This window comes from Sporisorium graminicola, chromosome SGRAM_3, assembly GCF_005498985.1.
Source record: "Sporisorium graminicola strain CBS 10092 chromosome SGRAM_3, whole genome shotgun sequence".
NCBI classification, from domain to species: domain Eukaryota; kingdom Fungi; phylum Basidiomycota; class Ustilaginomycetes; order Ustilaginales; family Ustilaginaceae; genus Sporisorium; species Sporisorium graminicola.
Window position 1 is genome coordinate 673329 of NC_043733.1, and position 14725 is coordinate 688053.

General features: G+C 57.0%; 6 protein-coding genes across 6 annotated transcripts; 3 read left to right on the forward strand and 3 right to left on the reverse strand.

Annotated features, from left to right (window-relative positions):
- Positions 1-673: 673 nt before the first annotated feature.
- Positions 674-2779, forward strand: EX895_004466 (uncharacterized protein; the record flags this gene model as incomplete). The annotated part of the gene is made up of 1 exon (XM_029885060.1): positions 674-2779. The coding sequence occupies one exon, from the start codon at positions 674-676 to the stop codon at positions 2777-2779; it is 2106 nt and encodes a 701-aa protein (XP_029738810.1).
- A 442-nt stretch (positions 2780-3221) lies between these two features.
- Positions 3222-4214, reverse strand: EX895_004467 (uncharacterized protein; the record flags this gene model as incomplete). Its single annotated transcript, XM_029885061.1, has 1 exon — positions 3222-4214. One exon carries the CDS (start codon positions 4212-4214, stop codon positions 3222-3224), a length of 993 nt encoding a protein of 330 aa, XP_029738811.1.
- Positions 4215-5018: 804 nt separating this feature from the next.
- Positions 5019-7607, reverse strand: EX895_004468 (uncharacterized protein; the record flags this gene model as incomplete). Its single annotated transcript, XM_029885062.1, has 1 exon — positions 5019-7607. The coding sequence occupies one exon, from the start codon at positions 7605-7607 to the stop codon at positions 5019-5021; it is 2589 nt and encodes an 862-aa protein (XP_029738812.1).
- Positions 7608-8237: 630 nt separating this feature from the next.
- Positions 8238-9224, forward strand: EX895_004469 (uncharacterized protein; the record flags this gene model as incomplete). The annotated part of the gene is made up of 1 exon (XM_029885063.1): positions 8238-9224. One exon carries the CDS (start codon positions 8238-8240, stop codon positions 9222-9224), a length of 987 nt encoding a protein of 328 aa, XP_029738813.1.
- Positions 9225-11840: 2616 nt separating this feature from the next.
- EX895_004470 (uncharacterized protein) lies at positions 11841-12512 on the forward strand (the record flags this gene model as incomplete). Its single annotated transcript, XM_029885064.1, has 1 exon — positions 11841-12512. The coding sequence occupies one exon, from the start codon at positions 11841-11843 to the stop codon at positions 12510-12512; it is 672 nt and encodes a 223-aa protein (XP_029738814.1).
- A 164-nt stretch (positions 12513-12676) lies between these two features.
- EX895_004471 (uncharacterized protein) lies at positions 12677-14338 on the reverse strand (the record flags this gene model as incomplete). The annotated part of the gene is made up of 1 exon (XM_029885065.1): positions 12677-14338. One exon carries the CDS (start codon positions 14336-14338, stop codon positions 12677-12679), a length of 1662 nt encoding a protein of 553 aa, XP_029738815.1.
- Between the last annotated feature and the right edge of the window lie 387 nt (positions 14339-14725).

Consider the following 14725-nt stretch of genomic DNA (forward strand, 5'->3'; position numbering starts at 1 on the left):
TATGAACAAGATATTTTCAAGTCCGCGGTGAATCCGGTAGGGAGACTCTGACAAAAAAGCGTAAAGTCATGCAGGATGAGAAAGTGACGCTCGGGCCGGAAGTCAGCTGAGGTTCAACGCTTTTCCCTCCACACGGCTCTGCAGACCCAAATTCGCTCGCCTTCTCCTGCCCGTTATGCTGTGCTGCTGCTGCGCTCGAGAGCATTCCTCTGTTCGCTTCTTCTCGCTACTATATCCGATTCTTCTCCGACAGCAATTACGCATCCCATCGCCTGGAAGTCATTTGCCGGGCCGCACCCTCGTAACTTTGCTGCATCGCCGAACCTTCCCCACTTCCACCAACTAGCTTGACTCTTGGCGCTCTGACCCTGCGTTCGGCGCTAAGCTCTACTCCGCCGACCTCTCTTGCTTTTCATCACTCCATCGCCACCTAAGGATCACCATCGCCACTTGCCCTTGCCACCCCACAGCACACCAGCATCTGGCTCTCGGAACATTATCCGGCACCCCGTGCTGACGCTCTTACGCCACACTCTCCAGCGCCATTCCTGATAAGAACGAGGGCAAGTAGGAAATCAATCGACAGAGACTCTGTCTTGCTCGGACACATCCGCCTCCACCCTCTCGACCACCTACCCGTCGCCCACACACACCGGCCCGCTCGACCGACACGATGGGCAACCCCATTCCCGTCACCTTGGAGCAGGAGTGCCGCAAGGCGACCAAGATCCTCAACGAATTCGTCGACCCCGTCAATGGGCTGGACAAGATTGTCCCCGTAAGCGTGCTTCAGAGGGCCAGAGGGTTTGCCGTCTTTTCGGTTTTCCGCATCGGCTTTCTGCTGTCAGCACGAGCTGGAGCAGGCGTCGTCGTCGCCAGAACGGACGATGGCCGCTGGTCTGCGCCGGCTGCCATTGGGATCGGTGGCTTGGGTGGCGGATTCAACGCCGGCGCTGAGGTGACCGATTTTCTTATTGTCTTGAACTCGAGATCCGCCGTGCGATCCTTCATGGCCACTGGTTCTCTGCAGCTTGGTGGCAACCTTTCCGTTGCTGTCGGCCCGCTGGGAAGGAGTGCTGAGGCAAGTGGAAGTGTCAACACCAAAGGTCGTGTTGCCGCGATGTTCTCCTACTCCAAATCCAAAGGCTTGTACGGTGGCATCTCGGTCGAGGGAACCGTGCTCGTCAACCGCGAGGACGCCAATGTCAAAGCCTATGGAATGTACGGCAAGAACCCCAAACAGATCCTGTCCGGAGCCGTCGAGCGTCCGCAGTGGGCCACGGGACTGATACAAACCATCGACCGCTTCACCCTTGCCAACACACCGAGCAAGGATCTGGATGGCGAGTACTTCAACTACGACGACACAAGTAGCTTTGACAAGCGTGGGCTTAGCGGCAGCGGTGGACGCAGGACGAGCATTGACTCGATGGATAGCCGCGAGCTTGATCTGCTGTCTTCTTCGTCAAGGTCCAATGCTCAGCGCGGATCTTCACGCAACGGAGGGATGGAGGAGCTACCTGACTGCTTTGATATGTTTGACATTGATGATGACCGCGATCGTAAGCTCGGTCGCGACTCGCTCGATGACCGCGACGACCGTGATCGGCGCAGAAAGGACGATTCCGACAGTCGCAACTACGGATCGTACGCATTCGGCTCACCGTCATCCTCTCTCAGCAACACCCCGGCTCGCGTTGGATCGGCTTCCTCTCAAAGAAGCCGCCCAGGCCTCCGGCAGCGATCCAGCAGCATCGCGAGCAACCTCAGCTTCTCGGGATTAGGCAAGAAGAAGCTTGACCGGTCCGGCCCCACGCCACCGCCGGACTGGAACCACATCCCGGGCCAGAGTACATCCAGCAGTGCATGGGGCAAGCGCAATACAGATGGCATGGATGCGCTCGACCGCGAGCTGCAGGGTGGAGGTGCATCGAGCCCGTCCGCTGCACGCAAATCACCGTTTGGCCACAACAAGAGCTTCAGTACTGCGGCAGGAGGGGCTTCCAACCCAGGTAGCGCGTACAATTCTGGCTTGACAGATGGTCGTATTCGCAGCGGTAGTATCAGCGGTAGTATCGGAGGCAGAGGCAGTTCCAACACGCCTGTTGGCTGGTCTCAATTCAGCAGCGCGGAAGATGAGGCGGATGATCTGTTTGGAGGCGGTCGCACTAATGCTACCGCGCGTGATCCGTTTGACGACCTCGATGCACGTGTCGAGCCGCGTTACACGGGAGCCAGCACGGGCGCGGGCAGCTACAACAACGACTACGCCAACGAAAGCCCAAGCAGCAACGGGCACGGACGAACCAGGTCACCCTGGGATGGAACTTCTGCGCCGCCGCCGAGCAAGAGCGGCAGCTCGCGTTTCGGACGCTTCCGCACGCCCAGCCCCGCCAGCAGCGCATTCTCCCGCAAAAAGACGCCCACCATCGCCGAAGACGACGGCTACGACAATCAGCACACTTCGCTCATCTCGCCCTCGGCACTGGACGACTATCACCGCAACGGCACCGCCTCCGGTAGCGACGGCGGCGTTGTGAGGAGAGAGTCGTTTTCGTTGACGAGCGAGAACGCGAGTGTGCCCGTGATCGAGCGCGTGGTGGCACTGTACGACTTTGAGGCGCAGGAGGAGGGCGACTTGAGTTTCCAGAAGGGCCAGGTGATCGCAGTGACCAAGAAGACGCAGAGCAGGGACGATTGGTGGCAGGGCAGAGTCGAGGCGGGGTTGAGTGCGAGTCGCGTGGGGATTTTCCCGGCGACGTATACTCAGACGCTGTGATCGCTGCAAGGTCGAGCACCTTTGCTGGTTGAGTGCGGCTTGTCCTCTAGGCTCTCGTCACTATATAGACCCTCTGTTTAGTTCGCTCTGTCGAACAGATCTACCCGGTGCATCGCCGTCGTCATACCCTCTTGTAATACCCTACTGATCGTTATCTTGTTTAATTCAAGCACAATCAAGCAATCACAGTCCGTCGCATCTCGATCGAGGCTCTCCCTTTTAGCCGACCTGGAATGATGTCCACTTCAAACGTCGAAGCATCGCGAGAGCATTGTCTGGACGCTGCGACTTTTCGACTCTCGCACGACGTTCGTGCAGCCCTCAGACCGGGTTCATTGAACTATATAGGATTTGCATCAGGACGAGAAAGTGTGCACAACAAGAAGAGACGAGACGTTGAGCGCTCAAGGCACCACCGTCAGTGTCTGGAAACTGAGGCAGATCAAGCCAAACCAGCCTTCTGCATGGCCTCCTTCATGAGGGCGCCGATCTTGGCAGGCGAGTCAGCAACAATGGCACCGGCCTCAGTGAGAGCCTTGACCTTGTCGTCGGCACCACCCTTGCCACCGGCAATGATTGCACCAGCGTGGCCCATTCTGCGTCCTGGGGGAGCGGTGCGGCCAGCGATGAAGGCGACGACGGGCTTGGGGTTGGAGCGGGTCTTGTTGTACTTGGCTAGGTACTCGGCGGCGTCCTCCTCCATGCTTCCGCCGATCTCACCGATGAGCACAATACCTTCGGACTTGTCGTGGTCCAGGAGCAGCTTGACCAGGTCGAGCGTGGTGGAGCCGGGGAAGGGGTCACCGCCGATACCGACGCAGATCGACTGGCCCAGGCCGACCTGGGTGGTCTGGTTGACGGCTTCGTACGTGAGCGTGCCGGAGCGCGAGACGATACCGATGCGACCAGGCGTGTGAATGTGACCGGGCATGATACCAATCTTGCAGCCTTCCGGGTTGATGATACCGGGGCAGTTGGGGCCTACGAGACGCGATTTGGACTGCGAGCGGAGCGCAGCTGCAACGCGAATCTCATCCTTTTGAGGAATACCCTCGGTGATGGCAACGATGAGGGGGACTTCGTTCTCGATCGCCTCGATGATGGCGTCAGCAGCACCGGGGGGAGGGACGTAAAGCACGGAAGCGTGCGGCTTGGTCTCGCGAACGGCCTCCTTGACCGAGCCGAACACGGGCAGACCCAAGTGCGTCTGGCCGGCCTTCTTGGGCGAAACACCACCGACAAGCTTGGTCCCGTACTCGAGGGCCTGCTGGCAGTGGAAGGTACCGGTCTTGCCCGTGAAACCTTGGCAGATGACGCGAGAGTCCTTGTTGATGAGCAGGTTCTTGATCGTGTCCTCGTACGAGGCACGCGCGGCGGACGACGAAAAGCCGCGCGCCAGAGGTCGGCTCAGGGAGGCAGCAGCGTGCTTGAACATGGTGTGCAGCAGAAATTTGGTGCGACGAAAGGGAGAAAGAGAGGTGGTGGTGACGGGGGATGATAGGTGGAGAAACAACACGCCAAACCCGCTTGATGCTATTCGACGCTGGAAGATCACACACTTGTGTCCGACAGTAATGCACGGCGAGCGCTCTGCCTCCGGGAAACGGCGCACGAAAAAATCCGCACTCTCGCTCGCCTCGCCTCGGAAGCTCACTTCCATACACCTTGTGCGTACTTTTCTATCGCGCTTCGAAAAAACACCTTTTTCGCCTTCGCCTAACCCGCTCTACACACGAGAGGCTATCAAGCCTGGCGGGATGGACTGTTTAGCGCATAGACCCCCCCAAACGACATCGGAAAGACCGGAGAGGGGGCATCTCTAATTAATTTGTGTTGGCAGCAGACCGCAAAAACGCCGTATGTGTGTAGAGAGGTGGATGATGATGGATGGCCCTTGCGTGCCCGTCTGGCAGAGGTTCGGCCAGCCAATTTTTGCGTTGCACGGAGAGTTCCGCTTCGACTTTTTCGGTTTCCGTCGCTCTCAGAGTGCTGTGATCGAAATTGGCCGGCGATGTTATTTGTTAGATCTTCCCTAGCGGCGACACATCTATTCGAGCGGCATGCACTCAGAAAGTGGAGTGTTGCCTTCATCCGATCAGACATACTCACGCTTTGATCAAGTGACACTGTATGTATTGATGTTCATTGTGTACACGGATGCAGAGATGCTGGATGGTGGAAATGAGAAGACGAGGTCCAAGGTGAATCCGGTAGACTCCCAACTGCAGCAAGGCTAGGTCTAGTCCTCGTCGTCCTCGTCGGTCCCCTCTTCCGCTTCGAGGTCGAACATGCCGTTGGGTCCGCCAGCATCTTCCTCGTCGTACTCTTCCTCTTCATCGTCGTCTTCCATGTCGCTAGCACCTTCTTCCTCGATATCGCTCTCGTCTGGCAGCTCCTCCTCGTCTTCTTCATCCTCGTCCTCATCCTCCTCGATGTCCTCAATGTCGTCCTCGTCGTCATTATCGCCGTCTGAGTCAGCAGATGTGTTGCCGTCCGACATGCGGCCGTTCTTGACTCGTCGACGTCGACGAATGGGACCGTCGTCGTCGCTGTCATCCTCCTCGTCGTCATCGCTGTCGTTGGCTCCGAGTGCAATATCTTGCACCTCACCGTCTTCGTCACCCTCGCTCCGTACGAGCACGCCATCAGCGTCGACAACATCCATATCGTCCGAATCCGAGTCGTCCGACTCCTCCACCCACTTTTTGCCCTTCCTCCTCTCCTTTCCGGCTTTAGGCGCCTGCGAGCCAGAATCGCCCTGCGTCTTTTTGCCAAACTTGACACCCTGAACGTGAATGGCGTTGTTACCGGCTTGCGACGCGTAAGCAGCTCGCGCCTCGATCTGCGACAGAACAAGCTCCAGTCGACCGTTGAGCGACAGCAGTCTCTCGTGCGTCGCGAGGCGCGTGGTGAGCGTAGCGTGCAGACCCGACAGACGGTTCACCAGGTTGGGAAGCGACATGAGGTAGCCCATGTGGTTGAGCAGCGTAGCGCGCACCCACTCCATCAAACCGCGCGCCTTTTGACTTCCCATACTGCCCTTGCTCACATGGTGTCCACCCACACCGTTGAGGCGGTTGACGCACTCCTCGAGAAGCTTGACAGCGAGTGGGCCCGAGATCTTGCGCACCGTGTTTCGGATGAGGATGGCGTCGTTGTGGTTGAGACAGCTCGTCAGCAGACTCGCGTCTCCCGAGTGCAGCGCTTGCGATAGCGACGAGGCAAGCGAGGCTTCGTTGGTCAAAGACTGTTGCTTCTTGGTGGGCACGTCGGCGTCGTCTTCGTCGGCCTCCTGACCTGCCAACGAAGGATCGGCGAAGCCGAGCTCCTCCAACCGTTGAGCAAGCGTGGGTTCCTTGTCAGCTGCGCGCGCCGAGCTAGCTGGTGCGAGTCCAGCATCTTGGAGACCTGCCGAGAGCACGGCGTCGTCGATCTCCTGGGGCCTCGATGGAGCGTCCGAGTACCTTTGCGTCTCGGCAACACCGCCAGTCAGCTGAGCCTCATCACTGTCGACAGCAAGAAGACCTCCCGCAGACGAGGCAGTCTTGCCGCCAACCGTGGGCAGAGCCAGCGTCTTTTGCAATTGTGCGTCCTTACCGCTGAGCACGGTGGTCTCGTCGATCGAAATCTTGGCACCACGCGTGAGACGGGCCAGTCGGAGCTTGTCCAAGACGAGCCTTGCATCGATCCACTCGACCGATGCTCCATTGCTCTCTGCCGACGATTGCGACAGTAACTCGAGCGAGGGCAAGGCAGCCGACTTCTTCTTTGTTGGCGACGTCTCTGTCTTGGACTCTGATGGAAGACCGTAGATGCGTACGCTTCCGGTTTGGGTGACAATGGTGATGAGTGTGCGCGTTTGTTGAGCAGAGGTGGGGCTCACCGAAAGCGCTCGGACTGGACCGTCTAGTGCAGCAGTGGCGAAAGCACGACCTGCGACCGTCTTTCCTGTTTTCGCGTCGTACGTCCATGCGCTGACCATGCGGTCGCCTTCGGCGGCAGAAACAAACGAGTTGTCGTCAAGCCATTCGAGGTGTGTGACGGGTGAGGCGTGTCCAGTGAAAGTGACACGAACAGCGTTGTCTGACTGGGAAACATCTGTCAAGCTGATACTGTGGTGCGCGGAGAGCACAAGGTCGCGACGCGAAGAGAGCAGCTGAACCGCCGATTTCGTGTCGGGTCGGAAGGACGAGAAGGGGCGCAACGGGCTTGGCTGGTCGCCTAGCTTGACATCCGCCAGGGCGAAGGAAGAGACCCAGCCGTTCTTGGAGCACGCAAAGAGCGTCTTGCTGGATTCGGAGTAGGACATGGATACGATGCCTGCGTTTGCTGCAGATGCTGTGCTGCTGCCCAAAGCAGAGGAGGCGTCGAGGATGGCGACAGATTGAGCGAGGGCAGGGCTCAGCAGGTGGATCTGGCCGGAGCTCAACCCGAGAGCCAGCAAGAGCTGCGACGAGCTGGAGTCAGTGATGACATCCTCACTAGGCTCTGTGTCGTGCTTTCTTCGCTTGGTCGACTTGGTAGCCTTTGACGACAATCGCACCCAGTGCGACGAGAGACACTCAGCTCCACCAAGCGACGCCAGCAGAAAGTCGGTGACGAGCTGAGAGCTCGAAGCTGCCGAAGCAGAAGCGTTGTAAATGCGCAGACGCTGTTGATGGACCTGGTTGCTGATGTGCGCAAAGAGCGTGTGGTCAGGAGCGGGCGAGAACGAGCATGAAGCGGTGGACGCTGTAACCGAACCGGACGATGGCAACAAAGGTTGGTTGAGCTCCGAGGTGGAGACGGGTCGAGACTTGGGAGGCTTAGGAGCCTTGTTTTTCGCCATGGTTGCAGATACCGCTTTGCCCGAGTACGATGATCGTGACGAACTGCGATGGTTGCTAGACGAGGACCAACGTTGCGTAGGACAGGATGAGCAAAGGAACGAGAGAACTCAAGAAGACTCTCTGTGGAGCTGTCGAAACCCTTTCCCAACTTTTTTTTTCTCTCACGAAATTCTTCTCGACTACAGTGAGTACCATGACACATGCTTACGTGTTATAGAATGATGCAAGGCGTCTCTGCAACGTGCTGCCCCCGCAGGCTTTGTCCCTTTTTTAATTTCGTTCAACTTTTTCGATTTGCCTTGTGAGGCGGCACGCAGCAATGGCTGACCCTGTCCGCTGAGCTGCTCTGCAAGGGATAGGTCAATTCGAGTCGCGACGCAACCGCGGCTGGTCCGAGACCGACACATGATGCAGAGCACAGAGGTAGACAGACCCCTTCCCGCTCAGTCCAGTCTCCGGTGTCGCTCGCTCTGTTCCACGCTCCTCACCATCATCAGGAACCGCAGCACTTGCCCTCGCCATACAGGTCGACCTACCACGCAACTGCGCCTCGTCAACGGGTATCGACATTCATAGCATCCTCACCACACACTCTCTCGCTTCGACCGCATTGCCACGGGACTAGCACGATGAACTACGTCCAGCTCGAAAAGCTTGGAGAGGGCACCTACGCCACTGTCTATAAGGGACGATCTAGGCTCAACAACGAGATTGTCGCACTCAAAGAGATCCACCTTGATGCCGAAGAGGGGACACCATCTACTGCAATTCGTGAGATCTCGCTCATGAAGGAGTTGCGCCACACCAACATCGTACGCCTTTATGATGTGATCCACACAGAGTCCAAGCTGATGCTTGTGTTCGAGTTCATGGAGCAGGATCTGAAGAAGTATATGGAGATCCACGGCCACCGTTGCGCGCTGGATCCCGTCACCGTGCGATCTTTCATGTTCCAGCTGCTCAAAGGCACTGCCTTTTGCCACGAAAACCGCGTGCTTCACCGCGATCTGAAGCCCCAAAACCTGCTCATCAACAAGCGTGGCGAGCTCAAGCTGGCCGACTTTGGTCTCGCTCGAGCCTTTGGCATTCCTGTCAACACGTTTTCCAACGAGGTGGTCACGCTGTGGTACCGTGCCCCAGACGTTCTTCTCGGCTCGCGCACCTACTCAACCTCAATCGACATTTGGAGTGCAGGCTGCATTATGGCCGAGATGATTTCTGGATTGCCTCTCTTCCGTGGACGCGACAACAATGACCAGCTCAACCAGATCCTACGCATCCTCGGCACTCCGGACGACAACACGATGAAGAGACTCGTCAACGACTCGCCAGAGATACAAATGCGTCCCTTCCCTCGCGTGCCTCGAGTACCTTTCCAGAACATGTTCCCCAAGGCACACCCCCTGGCCATCGATCTGCTCGACAAGCTGCTCAAATTCGACCCTACCCAGCGCATCTCTGCGGACGAAGCACTGCGACACCCCTACTTTACCACATCGGCCGCGATTGCCGGGCTGGCTCATCCGCAAAGCAACAGCCAGCTCAATCTCGGCAACGGTGGTGCGCCTCAGCAGGGCACCTATCAACAAGGCGCTCCCGGGCAACCTGTAAACTGAGCTTGAACGCAGCAACGCTGACGATGGGCATGGCTGGCCGTGCTACAGGAGCTACCGAGTATAGAGTGGCTCTGGCCTGCCCAATGCCCCATTGCGTGGCTCCCGTTCTGCTCTTCACAGCATTTCAGCTTGTAGGATCTGCCTTCACACGTCCCGCAGCCACACAGTACCCCCGCATCAGACTTTGTCCCCTTTTCTCCTGTCAGTCCTCTCTTGTTCCGGTGTCTATCTTGTACAAATATGCAATGCCTCTATGGTCCGATTCCGGTTGTATCAGACTCTTCGAATTGGCTGTGGCTGCTTGTTGTCTTTCGATTTGTTGCAGGATGGGGAGGCCCGTGTGTGATTGAGTCGAGGAACAGCATAGCTGTCATGGTTTGATAGATGCCATTGGACGCTGTGTCGCGGGATTCGGAATTGGACCTGCCTGCCACACGTGATGGTGACAAGGATGAAAGACTGCTCTGCTGCTGTGGATATATTTTGCAAAAATTGGCCGGAGCTTCCGAATTGAGTTCTTCCAAGATCACAATTTGGACCCTTTGGTGGACGAATCAGCTCCTGCTTTCACTTGATCTCATTTCACATCCATCAATCACGCCGACGAACGACGCCTTACCGACTCGACGCCTTCTTATCACTCCCGACCCGCCACAGCGCTTTGTCCGAAACGAACCTACCCGCCCATGCCAGCCTAGTCAGTCATCTTCCTTCCAACTCAGAGCATCAGCATCGGCGGTGCTGGCTCGCTCATAGCCCATGCGAAATGCTTCGCAGCTGTACAGAGGGCTGGCAGAAGCCACACGCTCCTTAGAGAGGCCTTACATTCCTCGGCATGTTCCGCTGCCCTCTTCCAGCTTCAGCGCAAACACTCAGAGCTCGGCCACAGCGCACCCGCCAGACTCGTCTGCTTTCGGGGGGGACTTCACCCGAGCAGCAGAGGACCGAAGCAATCAGGAGCTGTGTCATTCCAGGAGGACAACAGACTCGCCTCAACCAAATTCGCTGCAGAATTTACCTCCAGCTGCGACCAGACCTCGTCGCAAGCGTGTTGAGCAAGCCGCTTTCGATCCATCACAAGTCCAGCAAAAACACACTACACCTCCGACCGTTCCCATTGATCACCCATCAATGCCGCTGCAAAGGCAAGGCTTTGTCCCAAGGATAGGGCAGCAGACCGACCAAGGTTGCTGGGCTCAATCTGGCCCTCCTCGTGATGCTCAGTCCAAGCTCACATCTGAAATCATTGCATCTCAAACCAATCTCTCTCACGCCAAACCGGTTCGTGCACTTGCCAAACGAGTCAAAGCAAAAGACACAGCTTCACCAAGCAACTTGAAAGCTGTCGCGACAGTCTATCCACATCTGACCGAGCCACAAGTAGATCTTTTACTGCAAACCTTCGGTCAGATCAAGAGTCTGCGCTCCCACGCTCCCAGTGCTGTGGTCGCATGGTACGATGACTTTGTGTGGACTAGCGAGCGGGAGTCGTCAGAAACTCAACAGATCGAGACAGCAGAGAGCCTTTCGCTTCTCCTTCGATATGTGTACCAAAGGAACGATCTCCGCTCTCTTATTCACATCGAAAGCCGAGCAATGCGAACGACAAAGCTTGCAAGGCAATCGGATACCAGTATCACCATGCCAGCTCAGATGCCAAAACAACTGGCTGACGTCGGAACGCATGGCATTTCAATCTGGCCAGACCCGGGTGAGAATCCTAGTGTTCTTGCTTACAATCTCAAAGTTGCATTTGCAGCTAGAGAAGGCAACTGGGTACAAGTCGACGAGCTGCTCAATGATGCCCGCCTGGCTACAACGAGCTCGACAAAGGCCACTCGAGGCTCTGCTTCCTCAACTCGCTCGGCATCTGTGCTGAACTCGATCGGATGGAGAAGTCTGCTTCGCTTCGGTTTGGGAAACGTGCCAAAACTCCAATCCGATGATGCCCAAACTTCTATGGATCCAGCCGCGTCTAGAGAAGTACGTCAAGCTGCCGTCATTGGATCCGAAGCATCGAACAACTCGGCAAGCTCGCCTTTAGCAGACTTCGGGGCAGACAGGATGAGGAAGGCGCTGGAGAATGAGGCGCAATTGCAGGCGAAACTTGCCGTCACCAAACGTCTCTTGCCAGCTCTTTTGCGCTATACCAGCAGATCAAGCAGTGTCACCAGGTCGAATAACGCAACGGCGTCGATTGATGCCTTGGAGCCAAAGACACCCGCGTGGCTTCTGCAGTCAGTCTTGACGCAACTTGCCGAGCGTGGCGAAACGGCATCGATCATCAGGATCGTACAGCTTGCGGTCTTGGAGGATTCGGCTGCAATTTATTGCAGTTCGGCTCGGAGCGGAGGCCAAGCCACCCACACTCTCAACCTCGTCTTGACGGCCTGCGTCCGGAACCATAAGGTCAACCTTGCAGAAACGCTACGGATCTTTAACAGTCTTACTAAATCAAGGCTTGGAGAAAGCGTTGTTGGTTCTGCCGTCCTCACTGGACCCACTATAATAGGTATTGATCAACGTGGACTGCAACCACGACCACAGGCGTCAGCTGGCAAGCTCGCGGAGAGCAATTTGCAACCCAGCGGTGACGAAAGTGTGAAGCAGAGAGGCATGGCTCCCAACGAAGAGTCGCTCATCTTGGTGTTGAAGAAGGTCCGACATCCGCTGTTTCGTGCTGCGTGGACACGCAAGCTAGTCGAAGAATTCGAACAACTCTTTCCAAGGGTCAAGCTCTCGGGCAGAACGTTCCGCCTCATCATCGATAAGTGCGTTACGCCCGCTGCCCCATCCTCCGCGAACGAACCCGAGGCTCTTTTTCCTTCCGAGCCAACCGCAGCGTCAGAGTCTCGGGAACGCATCGTTGCGAGCGGACGTCGTGGGCGGCGTTTGCGACAAGAAGCCACTAGACCTTCTCCGAGCACGGGGGCCGCGCCAACACTTGCCGTTGCATCTGCAGGGAGAGGCCCCATCGTCAAGCAAGCCATCCTCCTCCACTCGCTCGAAGACATCCTCCGCCGCTTCCGTAGTCACAGCTCGCCCGGCTTCCACCGGTCCACCACCAATCGACGTCGTTTCGAACACACCCTGCTTCGCGCCAAACGCACCTTGCAGGCAAAACGAGCGTTTCACCAGGACCAACTTGATTCTACCCCGGAACCCGGTCGGACCGGCCTGGTAACGCACCATACGCGCGCGATCTCTCAGATCGACACGCTGCTAGACCGCCTCGCCCAAGTGCAACGTCTAGGCCGCGCCGAAGAGTCACACCGCAAAAAAGCTTAGAGACCCCACCATGCAAGCATCCCCCTCCTTGTGTCCAGGCCGATTCAGAAATCAAACGAAGGCGACACCAGCATGACTTTGTGGAACCGTGAGTGTATTGCGACCGGAACGCAGATGAAAGAAAAACTTGAATGCGAAAGAACAGTGGGGTATGTGTGTATGTATCAAAGAAAACTGCAACCGTCGAAAAACCATGCTATGCTGCCGTCACAGCTCCTCGCGCCGTCGCTCATGCTACTGCCCCTAGCGCGCTTATCGCGCTTCTGAACCGCGTAGTGCTGTGTGCCCCCGACCAGCCAGGCCAGATCCCTCTCGAGCCTGTTCCTAACTTCGTCCATGGCCTTCCTGATTAGCACCTCCTCGGGCTTGGGCTGATCGACATCCTTCTTGACCCCACTCTGCCCGCCGAACCCGGCCGTGCCCGTAGCCTCCAACCCCCTGGCCCAGTTAAGCACAACCTCCTGCGAAAACATGCGCCCGTCTCCATTCACCGCCTTGTCCAACCGATGTAGCAGCGTCGTCCATTGCTTGAGTATGGCCGGCATGAGCACAGTCATGAGCGCATCGGGCGACGAAGGCGAGGCGAACTCAGTGCCAAGCATGTGCGCCAGATTACTATGCTTGCCGTATGCATCGCTCGCTCCCGCCCCGCCGCTAGCTTTGGTGGGCGAAGTGGGTGTCGATGTAGCCCCACCGAACCCGAACGACGTCTGCTGACTCGAAGCGGTGAACAGGTTGAAGGCGAGGCTCGACTTGGTGACGGACGGCAGCAACGCTTCGATGCGCAGAACGCGACTGGTAATCATGAGCAGAAACGTGAAGGTGGTGGCGGGATGCACCTCTTCCCTGTCGGCCTGCAGTCGCGGATCTCGCTCGCGAAGTCGCTGCTCACGGTCCGAGTCAAGCTCGGTGACGAAGAAGGGCAAGTAGCCGAGCGCAGCATCGACGAAAGCAGCGATAGGTGCACGCAGCCGCGACCATGTATACTCGTGTCGCGCCGAGGTGCCATCCGCTACAAAGGGAATCGCTGAGCGAATCGGCTTCTCGAGCTCATCCAACGAGCTTTCGACCGAATCGAGCGAAGGTGTTGGAAGCAGCGACAAGATCTGTGCAGGCAGCGTCGCATCCTTGGACTGCATCAGTAGAGACGAAAGCATCGAGAGCAGCGACGGCTTGTCCATGGATGCGAGCATCTTGCCAATGTCGACGTCGATGCCGGACATGCCTACACGATTGGAAACGCCGAGTGCTTGTCTCTTGGATGCTGAAAAAGAAGAGGAAGAGTAAAGCGCATTGTTGTGGGTTTGATTGGGGGTCGAGGGTGAGAAAGTGGATGATGTCGATGAGGATGCTGACGGTTGTGCGGGGAAGGGCGATGCTTCGGCGTTGATTAGTCCAAATCCGAGCCCAGCTCGCATTCGCTTAAGCAACACGACTCGCTTGTGCTCATGCGAGGGAGCAAAAGGATCAGACCCCAGGCGAGGGCGCTGAGGATGAGCCATGTCCTCATCTTCATCAACGTCGTCATTGTCCTCGTCGAGATCGCGGCGACGTTTCGCATCGGACCGTCTCGAAGGGCTGGTTGTGGTGGATTGTGGGCCCGTGTGAGCAGAGGCAGACGCGCCAAAACCAAACATTGGCGTTGTTGCGGAAGAATTTGCTAGAGAAGAGGTAGTAGCATTGTTTCCGCCGAAGGAGGAGCCAAAGCCAAAGCCAAAGCCGAGCGGACTAGGTGCATGATGGACAGGAGCGCTGTTGAAGGGAATCTGGTGATTAGGATTGGCAGTCACGGCGGGCGACGACGATCGGGACGGAGAGGTAGACATGACGGAAAAGATGCCTGAAGCGGACATGGCTCCCGAGTACAGTGAAATGGTGGATATGATCGAAATTATGACTCCTGTGCGCAGAGAGCGTTGATGGGGAGAGATCCAGCAAGGAATCGAGGTCGACAGAGTAGTGGGTCGCGGCCTGGAACACAGGCAATGTCCTGCTCACCAGCCAAGGAAAAAGAGGTGATGAGACCCTCTTCGGAGCTCGAGATGAGGAGACTCCAAGAAGAAGACGATGATGGAGGATGAAAGTGAAAGGTGACGACGCCGAGGAGGGGGAAAGCCAAGCAAAGTCGATTGCGCGTTTGCTCAGTTCGAGTTGTTTGTTGCTTTTTGAAATTCTCACACAAAACGTCGTTGCCACCAAACCAGTATGAAAAA